The sequence below is a fragment of the Neopsephotus bourkii genome, unplaced genomic scaffold, assembly GCF_033783945.1.
Source record: "Neopsephotus bourkii isolate Nb327-2 ecotype Australia unplaced genomic scaffold, CSIRO-AGI_Nbou_v1 NB_659, whole genome shotgun sequence".
NCBI lineage: Eukaryota > Metazoa > Chordata > Aves > Psittaciformes > Psittacidae > Neopsephotus > Neopsephotus bourkii.
In genome coordinates this window covers 5,010,874-5,030,300 of record NW_026901158.1, presented here as the reverse complement: position 1 = coordinate 5,030,300, position 19,427 = coordinate 5,010,874, and the positions used below count along the sequence as shown (strand labels likewise).

Below are 19,427 nucleotides of genomic sequence, written 5' to 3'. Positions count from 1 at the left end.
ACAGGCTGCAGCACAGCCGAGCCCTCCCCATCCCAGTAGCACCATGGGGCGAGCTGGGACCACGGAGCAGCAGCTTTGTCCTCTGGGCTCTGTGGGGCTCAGGGCTTCACACACTGAGTGTCCCCCAGTTCAGCTCAGTGAGGCCACTGCTGGGTGTCTGTGCCCGAAGCAGAGATGGATGGAGGTGTCCCATCTGCCCAGGCTGCTGCATCCCTGCTCCCTCCCTCCTTCTCTTCCTTGCTGGGTACCACTTCCCAAATCACTGCCATGGGCATCAGCCGTGGGTTACGCTCTGTCCAGGACACCCAGTTTGTCCACAGGAGAGCTATGGCAGCAGGAAGGAAAGGTCCAGTGATGTCCACGGGTGCCTTGGGGCTAAAGACACCCTCAGTGGTGCTCCCAGGTGGATCGTGAAGATGAGTCAGCCCTTAGGGAGCATGGGGAGGGTGGGAGATGGGGGAATGGGGTGATGGGGAAGGGCACGGGGTGGGGGGGGGTTCTCATGCCATCCACCTAATTCTCCTCCCGGACAGGCCGGATCTTCATCTCGGTGAACTTGAGGGAGTACTGCCAGCCGGTCCAGGAGGACCACTCGATGCCGTCGGCGTAGGAGCTGTGGTGGCCCTTGAGGTACTGCCCGTTGAGGTTGGAGGTGTGGCAGTTGCGGTACCACCAGGCGCCGTGGTAGAAAGCGGCGCAGTTGTTCTCCGAGTGGTCGTTGTCCAGGTCCTTGGTGGTGAACTTCATCCCGTTGTGCTTCAGGAAGGAGTCACCTGCCCCGGGGAAAAGGGAGCTGTGATGGGCCCTTCCTGCCCCTCACCTCGCCTTTGGGCAAGCTCCTTGCCCTCTGGAGCTCCCCTGGGCACCCAGTGGGGCTCCTTTAGTGATGTACAAGGCACTTGGGGTCACCCCCCCTGCGAACACCCAGATGCAGCCCCTCTCCTGCCTCCAGGTGCAGGGATGCAGCACCGGAGGAGGAGGATGCTGACACCCCACCATGGGCTATGGGGTCCCTACCTGCTGTGCCCGAGTAGTCAGCGATGGAGATGGGGTACCCGTCCTCCTCGGGGTCAACAGAGAAGAGCCCCACGCCGAAGCTGCCGTAGTGGGCGAAGGCGGTGCCGTTGTCGAAGTCCTCCAGGTCGACGCGGAGCTCGTAGCTGCCCTGCACTGTCAGCATGTGGATGCGCTTCAGCCCTGCGGTGGAGGCAGAGGGTGAGTGCAGGGGGATGGAGCCCATATAATTCCCACCCTCCAGCCCTTGCTCTGCTGTTGCTGCACGGCCAAGGGCATGGGTTGTGATCGGAGGCAACAGCCCCATCGCTTCCCTACCCCTGTGCACCCACCCGGGCCCTCCCTGCCTGCCTGCATCACTCCCACAACGGTCTCAGTGTCCATTCCCTTGCATAGGGGACCCCAGGCCAGCCCCACGCACCTAACCAGTGCTCCCCGGTCAGCTTTCCAAAGCCATCCCTGTAGGCTTCCCAGCCACGGAAGAAGTTCACGGAGCCATCCTCCCGCCGCTGGAACACCTGGGGAAACACACACAGGGCATCAGGCATGGGGCTGCTCCCAGCTCCCCACCATGGTGCGAATTAAACCCCTTCAACTCAGGGATGTGCTGGTGTGCCGGTCCCCAAGGGGATGTGGATCATTATGTGCCAGCTCCAAGGGATGGGTGAGTTGGTTCAAAGCCCTCTGCTGGATCCTCTGCCTGGAAATGGGAGCAGAGCTTGGGAAAGCCACAGTGTGCTCCTGCAGGAAGGTGGCCAGTGCCCATGGGCACATCCCTGAGGCTGAGCACATCTTTCCTCCTCCCTTTTTCCTCTCCTGTTGCTCATCAGCATGTCGTGCCCTGTGTGTTTCATCCCCCTTTTATCCATACTTTTGGGTTTGATTTATTGACATTGATCCAGAAAATGCTGCTCTGTGTCCAACCATTTGAACTTAATTAAGCCTCCAGCCCTGGATTAATTGCATTAAACTTGGCTGAGCCAGCCTGCCCGATTGCCACCAAGCGCTGCGTCCCATGGCCACAGCAGTGATTTGGGAACAGCCATCCCATGTGCTGGCATCTTGGTTCTAAGTCTGGGCTGTGCTGCTGAGCCCATTCACCCTGGTTCCAGCATCCCAAGCTTGGGCAATGATGCTGAGTCCTTGTGCCGGCTGGGGACCACCATGCTTTGCTGTGCCATAGGGATGCTCCTGGCTGCTCCTACCCTGCATGGGCAGGGTTTCACCCCAGAATGCAAAGAAGCCTCAGCTTGTGTTTGCCCTTTACAATGGGCATTTTGGGGGCTGCAGATGCCCTGCTCCGGCGCGCTGCTCGGCACGGCTCTGATCCTGCTGTACTTACCTTCTAGAATTAGAGCCTTAATTTTTATCCCTGCGTTGAGCACTTGAGAAGCTGTGGTTAAGCCTATTTAAAGGGGCTTTCTTGAGGCTTGCTGGGAAGGGGGATGGTGCTGGATGGGGCCCTGAAGCTGATTTCCCTTGGCTCCAGTGCTGCCGTGCAGGGAAGGCAGCAGAAGCGGCACCGATCTCCCTCCTAATCGGCTTTGACCCGCGGTTGTAAATAGGCCAATTGCTGAGCAGTGCCCAGGGAAGCGTGCGGGGCACGTCCCCATGGCTGAGCCTTTGGCATGCTCAGGAATCACCCCAGGCATCCGAGCAGCCCTTGGTGCCTCGCTGCCCACCAGGCTCAGCCCCGAGGGGCTTGAAAGCAGGCTGGGAGGTTGCTGGAGGTGCTGTGTCCTCCTGAGTCTCCTGCTCCATCCTCATCATCTCTTGTGCTTCACCCCTGCATCCGCCGGGGATGTGGGAGCTGCCTCCCCGCACCGGGATGCTGTGAGCTAGGGTGACCGCAGGCTCGCTGCTCTGCTCCTCCTCATCAAATATGCATCACCCTCCTCTTAAGCAAAAAGGATTTCCTTCCCTTCTTTAAAGGCAAAGCTAAAATATTTATCTCCCCCGCTCTCTGCCTCCCCCGGTCGCTCTGAGCTCACAGGGCAGGGACAGGCTCCTGCAAAGGGGCCAACCCACAAAATGGGTTAAAACCCGAGGAAAGTGGGTGCCTGCCATGGTGCTGGCGGTGAGGGAGGGCTCTGCTCCTTCTCCTCACAGCCCCCCCGTGCCAGCTCCCACCAAAGCCCATCAGGCTCAGATCACAGCCACAGCCTGGGGAGATGCTCGACCATCACTTTCCTGACACCTCAGTGCTCAAGCTCCTGGTTTCCAGCAGCCACGGCATGGACCCCATAGCCTCAGCCCTGTGGGGCTCCCTGCAGCCCCCATCCCCAGGGGGGGACCATCTTTGGGTTCAGCGATGGAGAATACAACCTCGGAGCATCACAGGAGCCAGACCAGTGAACAGTGACCGGCAGCACTGTCCCCACCGGCAGCAGTGTCTTGTCCCCGTTCATGGTGACACATAAATCCTACCCTTTGGGCACAGCACACGTCACCCCAGGCTGCCCTCAGCCCCTGCCTTCTCATCCCAGTGTAAATGCACTGGTGTCTGCTCAGACCCCCAGCCCGCTCCAGGACCCTGCAGCAGGTGATGGGCAGGATGGGTGCAGCCATCCCCACCAGCATCCTCAGTGTGGCAGGTGCCCATGAAGCTGGAAGCTGTCACTTAACATTACCACAGCCCTCACTCTGCTGGCACAGCCTTTTCTTACACATCCTTCAGCTTTCCCACTGTGGACAATGATGCTGAGGTGGCCAAAGCCATCACAGCATCGTTGTTTATGGAGCCAAGATGCTGATCCCAGCTCCAGCAGGGCAGTGATGGAGGCTCAGGAGCACCATGAGGTGCATGGAAAAGACTTCCAAGGACAACAGCATGTGAAGAGGCAACTTTTTGGGGCCTCCAGGATGCTGAGCCCTCCATCACCCTGTTATTACTTCAATTACATGCTGGAGGTGAGTGCCAAAGTGGGAAGTTGGGGTCAGGATGAGCAATTACATGGCTGCATCCCGGTGCTGCTGCCGTGCTCGGCTCAGCTGCAGTTAAAGTCAGTGCTGAGCACAAGATGCAGATGCTCCTGTTGTCACTGAACCAGACCGTCGCATGCTGGATGTGGCCACAGTGGGAAGCAGAAGCGATGGTCCAGTGAGCTCTGTGCCTTGCTCAGCCTTCCCAATGAAGAGGAATGACCAAGGACCTCCGGCAGGCGAATGTGGTGATGCTAGAGGTGAGGCAATGGGGACAGGATGATGCTGAGCAGCATCCCCGGGCAGGTTTCTCCCCAAGAGCCTATCAGGGCAGCTCCCGTCCTGCTCCCCGAGGTCCCTAAGCTGTCCGTGCAGGCTAAAGCTGAGCTCAGCAGCTCCCAGGCTCCCGAGTCAAAATTGATTCCGCTGCTGCCATCGCTTCCATCCACCCACCACATGCAAATGAGCCCAAATGTCAGGAGTGAGCGCTCCGGAGGAGGAGGAGGAGGAGGAGGAGGGAAAATTCCCAGGCTCTGGAGAGCCCCAAGGACCACCCTGCACCCCCAGCCCCATGGGACACGGCTCAGACACCCCCTGCACCCCAAGGGACTGCAGGTACGTTTAGGTCCCTGTGCTGCAGAGGAACGGGAGCCCGGGGCCAGCATCCTCAGCGCTGCTCTGGATGTGCCCATCCCCGGAGCGCCGGGATTCGGCTCCTTGGCCGCGCTGTGCCCGTCCCGCTGACAGAGCCCACGGCGCTGCTGGTGTCAAATCCTTCCCTTCGCCCCCTGCCCAGCCCAGCCGGAGCCCTCCCGCCCGCAGCAGCTTTAAATAAGCCTCTGAGTGCCTCGCTAATCACCTTGGGCTGCCATTCAGGGGGTGCTTGAGCTCGGCTCGGGGCTTGTAAGGACCCTTCCCACCCTGCGGAGCCAACGGGGGTCCCCCCTTTCCCCTCTATGAGCCCCCCAGGAGCTGGTTCCCGGCTGTGCCTCAGTTTCCCCGCTGGGATGAGCTGTGCATGGCCGGCCCGCAGGGGTGGGCGCTGAGCACTGATGTCGGAGGCTCATCAGCCCCTCGAGGGCAGCGGGGTAAGCTCCGTCCCGGCCCTGCTCAAAGCTTCTTATGGGAATCAGATCGTGGGGATTTGTTTCCTAGAGCACCCAGATGGAGGGGTGCTGGCTGCTGGGCTCACCCAGCCTGCCCTTAGGGAGAGGCTGTTGCCCACTGAGCCCCTGCCACCTCCCTGGGACACCCTGCTCGCTGCCTCTGTCACTATTACTCATTATTATAGAATCATAGAATGGTTTGGGTTGGAAAGGACCTTAAGATCATCCAGTTCCAACCCATTCTAAACCATCTCACCCAAGGCTTTGTCCAACCTGGCCTTGAACACTGCCAGGGATGGAGCATTACGGGGACATTGCAGCAAAACAAATAGGACAGGGCAATGAATGAGTGAATGAGCACAGTGAATGAGCCCCCCCTGTGCACCCCTGCATTAGACAAGGCAAAGTGTGCCGGGTTTGGGGTCTGTCCTGGTCCCAACTCACCAGGACCACAAGGACAGGGCAAAGCACAGCCATGTGTCCCATGGCACCAACCTCCCCAAGGATGAACTCAGCCATGGCATCCAGCTCCCTGCTTTAAACCACCCTCCATTTCCAGCTCCCCAGACCCAAGGCAAAGCCACTGTGCTCCAGCTGGAAGCACTGGGCAGTGATGCCGATGCTGCTGGCACAGGTAACATGGACAAGCCCATTTGCTCACTTCCCTATGGGATCCAGCATCCCATGCACAGCCAGACCCCATTAACATTTATCCCCCAATCCCAATGACACATTCAGGTGCCAAGAGCGACATCTCCCACCCCAGCATCCCATGGCCAGCAGTGGCATCACACTGGCATCCCCAGCATGGCAGCAGCTCACCGTCCAGCCGCCCCCATCGGTTGTCATGTCACAGTAGACCTGGAAGCCGGAGGGATAGTGTGTGGGGAAGATGGAGTAAATCCCATCCTCTTGCTGTCCACTCACATAGATGTCAAAGCAGTCTCGGGGCCGGGAGCCTGCAGGATGGCATTGGGATGGGGTGGGACAAGAGGAAGGCTGGTTAATTAGTGATCTAATTTGATGTCTTGCCATCTCTTGCAGGCTCTCAACCTTGCTGCCAGCTCTAGTTGGCTGCTTGATGCTGCCTTGCTCTTTCCCTCCTTTCTTCTCTGATGCTCAAAGCGAGTGGTGCTCAGGGGGATGCAGCCAGGACTGACCCTGTGTCCCTGCGTGATGGCAAAGGCAGGCAGGGACCCAGATGGGGATGAGGGAGCTGATGCCTGGAGGTAGCTGCAGGCAGAGTGCGGGCGCTTGCTCACAGCCCCTTAGTCAGCTTCATCTTAATCAAATGATGAAGAATGTGGCTGTGAGTCCCGTGCAGCGCTGCCCTCTGTGCCCGAATGGGGGTGAATGGTCGCTTCTTGCTCTGCTTTTACCCCTTTTACTCTGCTTTTGTACAGCTGTATGGAGAGCAAGGGGTCTGCAAGGGTGCGCAGTGGGGTTTGTGCTGGCTTGGCAGGCTGCTCTAGGGACAACTGCAGGCTGCACGGTGAGAAATGCCCCTTCTAGGACACTGGTTTCCATGTCCCTTCTGCTCCATCTCCCTCTTTGCCTTGCCAACCCCTCTGCTCTGTTAAACCCCTTCTCTGGGCTGGTTCCCCCCCCCTCACACCGCGTTCTCCCTCCCTTTCACCGAGGCACAGACCTGCCAGAGGCACCCATCAGGACCCATCTCACCATTGGAGCAGCCCCGGGGCCGCGCTCCCCTGGCCGGTGCTCGCTGCAGGTCAGCCTTGAGCCGGGGCCGGGCTCCACCTCGCTCCTTCTGCAGCGTGTCCAGGACGTCGCTGACGGAGCTCACCAGCCGGGCCATGTTGGTCTGGCTCTCCGAGAGCAGCTGTGGGCAATGGGGGGCAAGGAGCTGTGGTTAAATGTGGTTAAACCCCTTCCATACCACCCGCAGTGAGGATGCTCTGCCTGCTCCCACGGCCGGGCTATGGCAGCAGTGCTCCCTGCCAGGCTATGGGCTCGTGGGCACCCAGTGGGGACATAGAAGCAGATCCCATATGGCATCTCCAATGCTTTTTGGCTGGGGGTCAGGGTCCAGATAGCTCCTATTTGTCACCCAAACTTGAGGGCATTGGTGACGCCACCCCATGGGATAAAGAGCATCTCTGGGCAGGGGATGGGATCATGGAGGCGGCAGGAATAGCCGTGTCCTGAGAGAGCCTCCAGCTCTCTGCCATCCCCTGAGGTGACCCGGGCTGGGTGAGTGACATGGGGTGGCTGTGCCAGAGCAGCAGGATGGGGAGTGAAGTGAAGCAGCGGGATTGAGCAGCTCTGGATGGAGGGAGATGAGCACCAGGAGGGATGGGCATGGAGCCGAGCATCAAGTGATGCCCCTGGCATACCCAGGTAAGTGTTTCAACGCAGCACATAGACTGGGAAACGTTAGGGATGCTAAATAAGGGGGTCTGACTGCTGCATGAGCAGCCCTTGGGATGATCCTGTGTTGTGCCCAGCTCCACTCAGAGCTGGCCAATTCCTGAGCACCCACCTTAAACTTCAGTTCATCTCCCCTGGATACCACGGGCAAGGGATGCAAGCACCCATGTCCCTGGGGACATCAGGACAGGGGGGTCCCCAAGGAGCACCCTGCCTCACTCCCAGCCCCAGCTCACCTGGATGAGCCTGCCCTGCTCCCCCTGCAGGGTGCTGAGCTCCTGCCCCATGGCGCTGTGCCCCTTCTTGAGGCCGTCGCAGTCAGCACGCAGCTGCACGGCGTGAGTCAGCAGCTTGGCCACCTCATCGGCCACCGTGACCAGCAGAGCCTTCTGCTGGCTCTTGCTGGCCTTGGCCTCGGCATCGTGGTCGGTGAGGGCGCGCAGCAGGGAGCTCTGCAGCCCCTCCAGGCGCCCCAAGGTGCCCGCAGCGTCGGGGCAGTTGGGGTCGATGAAGATGTTGATGCGGGAGCTGTCGGCTTTCTCGATGGTGACCAGCGCGTTGGCTTCCTCGGGGTTGGTGCTGATGACCGGGGGTGGCTCGGTGACGGGGGTGTGGTAGTGGTTCATGAAGAGGATGGCTCCCGTCACCGTCACGGCCAGGAGGACGGCCACCGAGAGCAGCACCGTGCACAGGATGTACCCGCAGCTCATCCTCTGCGGACAGAGACACGGACACCATCGCACCCTTCAGCCCGGAGGTGGGTTCAAACCCTCACAGGCTTTGAGGGGGGGGGTCCAGCAATGAGGGGGGTGATGTTGGACATGGGGGTGATGGCAGAGGAGGGGATCGCAGGGACACTGAGACCGCGGTGCTCAGTGAACAAAGCAGTGAAACCCGTCTGGAGCTGGAGGTATGAGAGAATAACGGGAGCAGCCGGTGGTGTGTGTTATTTAAGGAGGTGATGCTCCAGTGGAGGTGCTGCCCTGGGCACAAAAATGGGGACAAAAAGGGAAAACACCCCCTGTATCCCCCAAAGCAGGGGCTGCGGGGGTAGCAAGGAGGAGAGGGAAGGCAGGGGCTGAACCAAGAGGAAGCTGCAGGTAGATGATGGGGAGATGTCACCCAGAGCATCGTGGGGACCTGCTCTGCATAGGGCCACACATCCCAGTCCCCCTTGTGCCCTCGCTGCCTGCTCACAAAGCCCTCAGACCTCTTCCAGAGCCTCTGGTGATGGGGAGTTGCTATAGAAAAGGTCTCTGACCCCCCCCCCAAAGCCCCTCTGGCAGCTCCACTGCTGCAGGGACCCATTGGAGCTGCTCCGTGCACACCCAGAGCCTTTTCTCCTTGCAGAGTGTGAAGCGCTGCCACCAACGAGAGGGATGGAGCTGCCTCCTAACCCCATCAGCCCCTGTCCCCCCACCCGCTCCCCTTCTCATTGCACCTGCAGGACAGAGGCTGTGATTTCCCCCTGACCCCGGCCGTGGCTGTCACAAGGCATTGCAGGGCTGCCAGAACGCTGCCGATTCAGAGAGACAAAGCCTGCTTTCCCCAGAAACGAGGGGAAAATTGCTGCATCTGCAAAGATTGCCCGGGCCCTGTCCCCTCCTGTGCACATCTATCTGGAGTGACACCTTCCTTCAAGCACCCTTCAATTCATGCACGCTCCCGCAACCATTTGCATTAAGGTGACCCCCAGCTGCAGTGGGGCTGTCTGACCAAGGGCCTGCGGTCCATGCGTGTCCCACCAGCCCCAGGGGATGCTCTGGGTGTTTTCTCTAGCCCATAGAGTGAGGCTGGAGATGCAAATGGCACTGGGTTGAATGGGAAGCTCCCCTGCAGAGACCTTGCAATGAGGCAGCCCCAGGCTCAGCCCCTTGGTGTGCATTAAAAGATGTCAAAGGCAATGAAGGGAGCTTTCGGTGAGCAACACTTGGAGGAGTTTGCCCTGTGATTGTGGATATGGAGCCCTGGTTTGGGGGCATGAGGGGCAGCCAGGGGCAGCAGGATGGTGGCACATAAAGGTGCCTGTCACTGACAACCTTGCATGGACAGCAGGGTCCTGGGCCCAATCCAGCCCCTCAGCACCCCGCAAGCATAGAACTGACAGGAGGGACCAGAGGCCAGCATTGGGTGGTTTGGGATCTGTAGCGTGAGATATCCCTGTGGCTGTCCTGGCTATCACAGCAGCTCTGCATCCTCCCATCCCTCACGCTGCTGCTCCCCACCATCCTGATGTTCCCAGCTCCAATCGTGCCTACTGGGGCACACAGATGGGCTGCGATGACCGAGGGACCCATCTGAGCATCAAGGGTGTCAGGAGCAGAGCCACGCACGGCTGATGCTCATTTCCTGCAGCCACACAAATCCCAAACGGGCTTTAACCCACTGAAACCCTGCAGCTGGATCCAGCTGTTCTCCAGCCTTCAAGCCCCAGCATTGCTGCCCTCCCAGTGGCACTGGGAACTGGGGAAGGAAGCGGGGACCAATCCCCTTGGCAAGTGACCCCCTCTGCTTGCCACCACCAGATCCCACGCGGCGGCAGCTTTGAGTCCCACAGCATCCTGCTGGCAGGTTGTGTTACCTGGCAACCTGCAGTGGGGAGAGGAGGGAAGCGCTCCACCAGCGGCACCAGTGATGCTCCGAAGTGGGGTGTGGGTGCCCTCAATCCCCTCAGCTCCCAGCACAGGGCCCTGCAGACACCTCTGCCCCAGCACGGACAGGGCCCTGGTGACTCCAGGGTCTTTTGCTGCCCATGCCGTGGCCTCAGGCTGCTGGATCTCCCTGGCAGGACTTTCAGGCAGCTGCAGGACATCGCCCTGCCCTTGGTTACTGATGTCCCCCTGGGGACACCCATCGGGCTGGAGGCCCCGATGTCTCCACATCTCCTCTTCCTAAGGAGAGCAGAAGCTGTGAGCCCGGGATGTGCGCAGGAAGAGCAGAGCTTCACTCTCAAACCTGCTCTGGAGCTGGGGATGGAGCTTGGGAAGGAGCCTCAGGCAGGAACCGAGGCACCGGTGCACCCCTGGTGTGAAGCTGAGCCATGACCTGCACTGGTTGAGGTTTAGCTCAAGGCTTGGCCACCCATGGGACAAGGTCCTTGGTGCCCCAGTTATGTTGCGTGAGCAGCCTGCGCCTGCTCTGCACCCTGGGGCTGTGGGTCCCCGATGCCCACCATACCCCCAAGTGTCCCCCGTGCTGGGTGAGGGAGAAGGCAGCTCCAGTGCATGCAGCCTGTGGGGAGGGAAGGAGCCAAAGTGTCCCTGAGACAGCGAGAGCAGAGCTGGAGATGGGCTGGTCCTAGGGGAGCATGGATGGAGGGAGGCGGCAGGAGAGGCTGAGCTCTGCCGTGGGAGATGCTCCTCGAGGAGGAGGTGCCCTTTGCTCCTGCCAAAGCCGCTGCTCTTTGCCAGCTCGCCAGGCAAGCTCTGAGCTGTGCTATGGTAGCAGGGATCACAGGCACCCCTGGGTGCTCTGCTCACCGAGCCATGTTACGAACCAGGACCCTCTGGGGTGGGTGAACGCTGAGGTTTGCATTGCCAGGGCTCAGCTGCTGCAGCAAACTTTAGTCCGGGTACCCCCACATTACTGCCGGGGTGCCCCCAGCTCCAAAGCAGCCCCAGCACAGCAAGGGCCAGCCCCTGGACCCGGCAACCCATTGCTCACTGTAGAGCTGCTCCAACAGCTCATTGCACATCCCAGCCACTCGCTGCTCCGCTGCCTGTCCCTCTCCATCCTCCTGCCAGCCCAGCTCTGCTGCTGCTCAGCTTTGTGCAGGGCTGCAGCCCCCTTCCTGCTCACCCTGGGGCTGTAGCCCCTGTACCCCGCTGTACCCACATCCTCCCGGAGCCTAATGCTGCACTTCCCTGTTTCCCTGCAGGCACAGAGGCAGTCGAGCTGCATCCCGCTCCCGTTACCTGCTCTCCTCCGTCATCCGAAGCCTGCCTGCCACCGCTCCTACAGCACGCCGTGCCTTGCAGCTCGGGGAGAGGAAGAAGAGGAGAGGGCTGGTGATCACACCAAGCTGGCTCCGTGGGTGAGCATGCAGGTGGGATGGGATGGGATGGGTTTCCACTGAAGCTTACAGAAGCTGGGAGACTGGCTGTGCAGCATACTCTGTCCCTCCTTCAAGCCCCTGCCTGAATCACTGCTCTGGACTGTGCTGTCCAGCCCCATACGAGTGTTGGGGCTGGATCCATCCTATCCAGCTCATCCTTGGAGCCATGGGGGGACACTGAGCCGGTTGGATAGAGGATCCAGCCAGACGCCACTGCTTGGAGCCCTGCATGGAGGGGCTGTGTGCCAGGAAGGGGAGAGGAGGGTGAGGTTCCTCTCTGTGATCTGGGGCTTCTGGTGCCTCTCAGGGTTGACAGCCCCTGTCCAGCGAGGCAAGGGAGCCCTTTGCCATGGATGAGCTGAGTGGGGAGGAGAGGGCTCGGAGGAGGGCGTGCAGAAGGGAGAAGTCAGGCACCAGTCCCTGTCCTTCATCGCCTCAGGTGGAAGGAGGACGGGGAAGTGGCAGACCTGGGAGTGAGTGCGCCTCATGGCTGCTCACCCCATCCTCACCCAGCAGCTCCTTCCCTTGACCCACAGACTCCACCGCTGTCCCCCTGCTCTTCCCAGGCGCTGTTGCCCACGCTCCGCACTCCTTCCCTTCCCTTCCCTTCCCACCCCTCCGCTCTGTGCCTCTGCTCCCCTACCTGCTCGCAGCCCCTCGGCGCCTGGAGGCCGCGCAGATGGCCGCTACCTGCGCGCCGGGCTGGAGGCGCTGGACACGTGCGGCCGGTTGTGAGAGCGGGCTCCGGCACGTGTGCGGCACCGCAGGCTCTGCCACCGCTTCACCGCACCCCACCGCAACACCAAAACCCGGTCCTGGAGGTTAAGGCAAGGCCGCAAGCAGCTGGGAGACCCCCGAAGCGAGAGGGATGCCTCAGGCTGCAGCAGGGAGCTGAGATGCCAAATCCCTTTTACAGGGTTATTTAAGCAGTTTAAAGCATCGCAGGCGTGTGTGGCTGCCCCGGAGCGTCACCCGCTGCCCGGCAGAGAGGCTGGAGGGTGGGGGGACACTGGGTGCGATGAACGAACTGGGTAATTGGGGATGGGGGTGAGGGGAGGCAGCGCGGGGGCTCCGCACGGCGGGTACCGCACCGGGCTGCACCGGGAGAGAAGCTCCATGGGGAGAACCGAGATTAAGGGGGGGGGATATAAAATGCGGTGGGACCCCCGCGCTGCCCCCCACCGCCCCCCGCCCTGTTACCTGCGATTTCTCCTGCTGCCCATCCTCAAGTTGCGAGGCTCCTCCCATGGTTTTCCAGCGCTCGTTCCCCATCGCGGTGCCAACTTCCAGCACAAGTGCTCAGAACCCCCCCGGACCCCTTCAGACCCCAGTCCCCGGCAGCGCAGCCCCCGGCCCGGCTGGCCGCGGCGGGAGGACGGGCGGCGGCGGCGGAGGAGGAGGAGGAAGAGGAGGAGGGAGGAAGAGGAGGGAGGGAGGACACGGGCACGAACACGGGGGTGGATCTTCCCTCCCCGCCCGCCCCGCTTCCCCCCCCCCCGCCCCCCCGGGGCTCCCCCGGCCCCGCTCAGGGGACACCGCCTCGGGGGCTCCCCCGGTTCCTCCCCCAGCCCCGGTGGCTCCGGAGTCATCCGGATCCGAGCCCCTCGCCCTGCCCCGGGGCTCCGCAGCTGCCCAGATGTGGCGCACAGCTGGAGCGGCGGCAGAAGGTAAGGACCGCTTGGGGCAGCCAATCCTGGGTGTTACGGGGTGCTCGGGGAGGGGGGGTGTCCCAGGGACCCGCTCATCCATTTTCCAAGCCTCCAGTCCCCATCTCAGCAGCCCATGGTGACAGGGCTCAGATCCACCACTAAGGCAGCAATGGGCAGAGAGGGGGAGGGCATTGGCATCATCCCCCCCCCCCCCCCGCAGTGTGCCCAAGGGTAGCAGGGGGCTCTTAACAAAACCCAGTGTATGGTGGAAAGCTGGTGCTGGCTGGGGGGAGGCAGCGGCAGGGCCCCCCGGCACACAGGATCACACCGGTGCCCACTGGAGCATCCCTCGCTCAAAGCCCAGCGTTCCCAGCCCCAAGCAGGAGTGCTGGCCCTGCGTGCCACCAGCTCCCACACACCATTCCCCCCCCACACATCCTGATTTACCACCGGCTCTCCGGGATGTGGTTTTCTTTACCGTACCTTTGCAGCACCTCCCTTTAAATCTTTTATTTGCCGCTTGTCTGACCTGCGGGCAGGAGCGCTACTGAGTGCTTCAGAGGAGCATCCTGAGAGCAGTGCGGGCTCAGCACTGGGCTAATCCGGCTGGGGGGAGGCTGGGTTCTCTCCTGAAGCCCAAGGAAATCCTCCTAGAGAAGACCCCTGCACACTCCCCCTCCTGCAGTGTGGGGCTGTCCCCTGGGCAGGCGGCACAATGGGGCTGAGGGATGCTCTGAACCCCCCTGGCTCTCATTCCCTGGAGCTCAACCCCAATTGAAACCCCTCCATCAGCTCCCATGTGGCTGCACTGGGGTGGGGGCTGCCTCCCTGCCATGGCAGGTACCTCAGGGGTGACAGTAGTGAGTGCTGGGGGCCAGGGACACACACCCCATTTCGGACAGAGCTGCCTGAGTGCTGGGCTGGCAATCAGTGCCATAAGGCTCTCTGGGGTGTGTTGTCTCCCAGCCAGGTCCAAATCCTGCCTTTGGCTGCAGTGATGTTGGGAGGATTTACCGGGCAATGCTCATGGCCGGCAGCCCAGCTCCTTCCCTGCGGATGCTTTTCAAGGACTTCCCTTTACAGCTGAGACCATCCAGCTCACTGCACTGGTGGGGTGCTCGGCATGCCAGCGCCAGGCAGGCTCCATCCCCGCATCACTCGGCTGCTCTGGCAGCAGGAGCCCGCGGGCACCCAGGAGGCTGTTTTAGCTGAACTCCAAACAATAAAAACTTATCATTAAAAAGAAATGTATCTTGGCTCGGTGCGGGCAGCAGTGATTCAGTGCCTTGTCAGCCCTGGGTGTTGGGCACGCCGAGCTGCACAACTGGACCCTCTCCAAGCCCAGCAACTCATTTTCTGCAGATGGAGCCAGGACCGTGCAGCTGCTGATGTTTAATTTGCAATCCAACATACCTTGACATCACCCATCTCCGACCCGCGGGGCTGCTGCGGGAGGGGAGGATGGGGGTGTGCAAGCAGGGCTGGACCCCTATAGCCCCTGTTGTGCACTGCACCCTGACATAGGGGTGCAGGGTGTCGCTCAGTGGGTGTCAGTGCTGCTCCTGGGCTTTAGGCTCATGTGTGGTGCTCTGAGCTATGGCAGTAGAGTGGTGAAGGGCTGTGTTTCTATGGCTGCCCCATCCCTGGCAGTGCTCAAGGCCAGGTTGGACAGGGCTTGGAGCAGCCTGCTCTAGTGGAACTGGGTGAGCATTAATGTCCCTTCAACCCAAACCATTGTATGATTCTACAAACGTGAGTGATGCTCAGGGTAAGCCACCCCAGCAGGGTTGCTGGCCCGGCTCATCACTGACTCACACCAAGCCATGTCACCTCCTGTTACCCATCATGGGATATGGCTGTAGTTGCAGCACTGGGACCTGAGAATGGTCCCTGGCTCCCCACCCTGCACCTCCAGTGGCCCCAGAGCCCTGGATCCCCACCGGCTGTGCCTGCAGGGATAGGATGCTCAGGGTGTAAGGACTTGGGTACACAGGGGGACCAGGGTCCATGGGGCACAGCCCCCTCCCCGGGGCTGGCAGCAGTTTGGATGGTTGGGGAGTGGGTTTCTGCCAGCAGTCCAGCCTGGATCAATCACAGACGAGGGATGATTCATGTCTCGGGCTGTGGCCGGAGGGCAAAACGGAAGAGAGGTTTGATGTGAGGATGCTGGGAGGCTGCTGCGGTTCCCAGCAGCTTTTCCCCTCCCCGCACTGGCTCTGCTCACAATGCCCGGGGGTCTTGGCTTGGCCTGAGGGCAGAAAACAACTGAAGCAACAAGAGATTGAACCCGTGCACTGAAATGAGCCTTTTAAAACCAGATCCAGACACTGTCTCTTATTCCATGGTCCAAGACTGTGGGAATCACAGCGGTGGTGGCGGGCAGGGGCTGGGGTCAGGTTGGCTTCATGCTCCTGTGGGGGCATGAAGGGTGAGACACCATGAGACAGAGCTCAGGGGCATCTCACCCTTCCTGTTGCGCTCATGCTCTGCATCCCCATGGCTGCCGATGGGACCCATGTCCATCTGAGACACGGAGTGATGCTGGGATGGGGGAAAGGCTGGTGAAGGGACAGACCCCTTCCCATGGCCGGTGCCACCCGAGGCAGAGCCGTCGCTGTGCACATGCAGCATCAGACATCATCACCATATTAATAATGAAAGGGCAGCTCCTTTGGAGCTCTTCACCCTGCGCCGGCGAGAGCTCGGAATGCAGAGCAGGCACGTGAGCCTCATCCCAAGCAGCCGTGGGGAGAGCAGCGCTGTGGTACCCAGTTTGTTCTCCCCCGGACCACTGACATGGGGTGACAGAACCAGGCCAGGTCCCCCCTGGGTGCTCTCCTTGTTCTGAGGCTCCCTGCATGGGAGTGGGTCAGCCCCACTCTTGTCCCCTGTGCAGGCTCCCCCATCCCACCGTGTCCCATAGGAAAAGGCCATTTTGGAGCCCAGGGAACAGCCTATTTCTTGCAAGGGAAGAGTGCTCTGACCATCACTTAGCGACACCACTCGCTGTGCCAGGGCCTTTGCTTGCCACAGGGGGGAATCAATAGCGCAGACAATGAGACAAACTACCTGCACAGAGGGCTTGGGCTGCAGGCTAAAGTGGGTCTGTGGCAGAGGCTCCCGGGGCATCTCTTCTGCTCATCCCTGTGCAAGAGCTTTGAGTCGGCGAAAAACTGCCTTTAACCTCTCATTCTTGTCCAGAGCATCTCCAAGCCTGGTTGCTCTTTGTGAGGGTCTCAGCAGGACCAGACCAAGGGCTGAGCATCTCTTCTTTATCCTCTGTGCTAAACCCCCTGTGGATGCCCTGCTGCAGGGAGGAAGGACCCAAACCCCTGTGCTGGGTGGAAGTGGAGCATCCTATGCCCATCTGTGCCCATCCCATGCCCATCTCCCTGGCAGTGCCCTGGTTGGGAGGACCCTGCTGTGCCCCCCCCCCCCCCCAATCTTTTCTCAGGCTCTTTTCCTTTTCTCCCACCAAACGCTACAAAAGCCCCAAATCCTCCACAAATGAGAATTCTCTTTTTGTTCCTCGTTTCCTTTTGCTTCCTGCCACAGCACGGTATCGATTGGAGCTGATGCGCTGTAATCCACTGGTTCTGTGAAAAGCTGGCATCCCGGAGTCCCTGGAGGGGCCAGATCCTGCCCTGGGGTGGATCTTGCTCCTCTACGAGGCTTGGGGTGCAGCAGGAAGGCTGTGTCCCCCCTATTCCATCCTATCCCATCCCTTGGTGAGGAGCGGCAATGCAAGCAGCTGCTTGGTGGGGAAAGGCCCTGTCTTAGAGCAGAGGCAGGTTGGATCCTGCTGGGATGGATGTTCAGAGTGCCAGGCACCTAAGGGAGCCCTCCTGTCCCTCCAATGGGGCAGGGGATGGTGGCACAAGGGGACACAGGAGCTGGTGAGAGGGTCTGGCTGTGGGGCTCTATAGAGAGGAGCAATTCAGCTTCCCAGCAGCCAAGACCTCAGCCTGAAAGCAGCCCAGTTCTGGGGTGCATTGCTGTACCTGCATCTGCAGCCCCTCTGCTCCCCCCCTGTTCCACTCCACCCCACTCTGCTCCATCCACTTAATGATGGCAAATGGGCTGGAGCTCTGGGAAGCAGGGGAAGGGGGGGTGGAAATAAAGCCAAAATCAGCCAAAACCCCTTCAAAACCACCGGCAAGCTTCTCATGTCAAACCTTTTCCTGCATGAAGAGCAGCAGCGGGGGCCATCTGGAGGAGCAGATGCAGGTGAGCAGGAGATGCCATCACCATCAGCTGCCCACCTAAAGGGCTTTTAGCTGGTAAACACTAACCCCAATGGAGGAGCAGGCACCCCAATCCCAGCCGGATCCCTGGGTATCCATCCCAGCTACCAAGAGCTCTCTGTTTAATATAACAATCTGCAGAAGCGATGATGAATCCCAACGCAAACTGTAATAGCAGCCGACTTTATTGCAAGAGATTAATTCAGGGGTTTAATTGAAAGCGCAGGAGCAGGATGGGAAAGCACCAGCCCGGGTGGGAGGAGGAGGAGGGCTGACCCTCCTCAGCTGTACCCACATCCACCCCTAATTCCCAGCAATCAATGAAGCCCGAATTAGCAGATTTACTCCTCAGAGGACTCCTCCATTGGCTGAGCATCACATCCTGCATCCTAAAGCCCCAAGTCTCCTAGCAACTCCCCAGCGCTGCCTCTGCCCACCCATTAACCCTTTCCCTGGAGCCCCCTGCGCTGTGAGCAGCACCCCAAAGCTTTGAAGGCATCGCTGCCACATCGGGTGTGAGAAGAGGTGATGCAGCAAAGAAACCTGCGGTGATACCTAAAGGATGCTCGGGATGCTCGGCCAGGCTGGCTAAGTCAATGCTCGGAGGGTTTTATTATGGGTGGCACAGAGAAATCCTCAGGTTTATGTACTGATGGCAGAGGGTTGGCTTCTAAATGTCATCTTGGAAGGTTTTATCCTCCTGACTTGTGGAGATGCTGGGAAAAGGTCAGGGAAACCCCAAATCAAAGCCAGCCCACACAGCTCCCATCCGGCATCGGCGTTAGGGGGAGCAAAGCATGAGGCAGCCTCTTCCTCCTATTTCAATAGCAAATCAATTACACTGATTCTTTGGGAAGGGCATGAATTGTGCTGGAGTCCCTCTCCCAGCCTCCCTGCCAATGGAAATGTCCTTGGAAGTGTAAAATCACAGCAGGACACGGTGTCATATCCAGGCTCAGGCTGGAGGGTGTGAAGCTGCTCCGTGTGGGTGTTGCTTCAGTTTGGATGTCCAACAGACCCCTGGTTTTGCCTTTAGAGATCAAAAGCCTTGGGGGAAAAAAAGGATTGGAAAAAACAGTGGGGTTTTGGTTAAAAAAAAAACACCCAACCCATTCTTTTTCTGGTTTTTGAACAGTTTTAATATTTATGGGCTGAGAAATATGCCCAAAGATCCTGTGCCACTGAAAAGGATAAATCACTTCTCTTACTGTCATGTGCTTTGTTGGGCTTTATCTGAAACACAGTCATAAAATTACCAAATTGAAATTCGAAATGGGGTGGGGAGGGTGGGAGAAGGGCACAATATCTGGAGGGGTTTGTCGCTGCTTCTATTTCCTTATTGCCAAATAAAACACAATTAAAGCAACATTTCCGACGCCAGCCAGCAGAGCTAACATCAGTTTTCTGACGGCACTTTTCTTCTGTCAGCCAATGAAAATAAATGATGCAGGATTACCAGCGAGCATCCAGGCTCCGTGCCTGCAGGGGGATTCGGAGCAGCAGGCATTCGAGGACGAAACAGAGGGATTTCAGTCCTGCTCTAAGTGGAAATCTCTGGGGACGTGATGCACAGAACCCTCCTCCGCTGCCTGCAGCGATGCTTTGCTGCTCCCTCACTTCCCACCAGTGTAACCCAGTCTTTGGTACAGCTTCTGCTGGGGTGATGAATGAACCCAGGACCCTGCAGCGCTTTTTGGGGTGCCCTGCTCAGATCACTGTGGGTCTGGTCCCCCCATGGGGCTCACTCCTATGCTGGGGGCTACTGGCGGCTCAGCTGCTGGCTGCTCCGAAATCCCCGTGGTAATTGGATGAGGGCACTGGTTTCCATAAGGATATTAAATCAGAGCCCCAGCTCCGATCCGGGGTGACACGCTTGGGAATATAAAGACACGGTAGATCACATTAGAGGGGGGGTATTTCTCCTGCTTTAAAGTCAAAGGTATCACAACAACTTCTTATTTGTCACAGGGTGTATTGTACCATCTCTTATTGATGGGAGGGAGATGTTTGTCACTTCAGAGCCCGCAGCAGAGGGGCTGAGCTCGATCCC

The 19,427-nt window shown here is 59.6% G+C and overlaps 2 protein-coding genes across 6 annotated transcripts in view; one reads left to right on the top strand and one right to left on the bottom strand.

The window, feature by feature from the left end:
• Positions 1 to 265: 265 nt before the first annotated feature.
• FIBCD1 (fibrinogen C domain containing 1) lies at positions 266 to 12,823 on the bottom strand. 3 transcript variants are annotated; one of them, XM_061352781.1, is made up of 7 exons: positions 12,128 to 12,273; positions 7,667 to 8,143; positions 6,723 to 6,882; positions 5,865 to 6,001; positions 1,436 to 1,532; positions 1,018 to 1,197; positions 266 to 773 (listed from the first exon to the last, which is right to left on the bottom strand). In XM_061352781.1, exons 2-7 carry the CDS (start codon positions 8,138 to 8,140, stop codon positions 514 to 516), a joined length of 1,308 nt encoding a protein of 435 aa, XP_061208765.1. In that variant the 5' UTR covers positions 8,141 to 8,143; positions 12,128 to 12,273; the 3' UTR covers positions 266 to 513. The 3 variants fall into 3 exon arrangements, with proteins under 3 accessions (XP_061208765.1, XP_061208764.1, XP_061208763.1); XM_061352780.1 differs by lacking the exon at positions 12,128 to 12,273 and adding an exon at positions 11,345 to 11,487; XM_061352779.1 differs by lacking the exon at positions 12,128 to 12,273 and adding an exon at positions 12,685 to 12,823 and having other exon boundaries at positions 277 to 773.
• Positions 12,731 to 19,427, top strand: part of LAMC3 (laminin subunit gamma 3) — a 29,542-nt gene continuing 22,845 nt past the window's right edge. For all 3 annotated transcript variants that reach the window (XR_009725321.1, XM_061352752.1, XM_061352751.1), the window contains exon 1: positions 12,731 to 13,151. Coding sequence is in view for 2 of the 3 variants with exons in the window: in XM_061352752.1 (XP_061208736.1) it covers positions 12,731 to 13,151 (421 nt within the window). In the remaining variant the exon portion in view is untranslated. The remainder of the gene's footprint in view (positions 13,152 to 19,427) is intronic.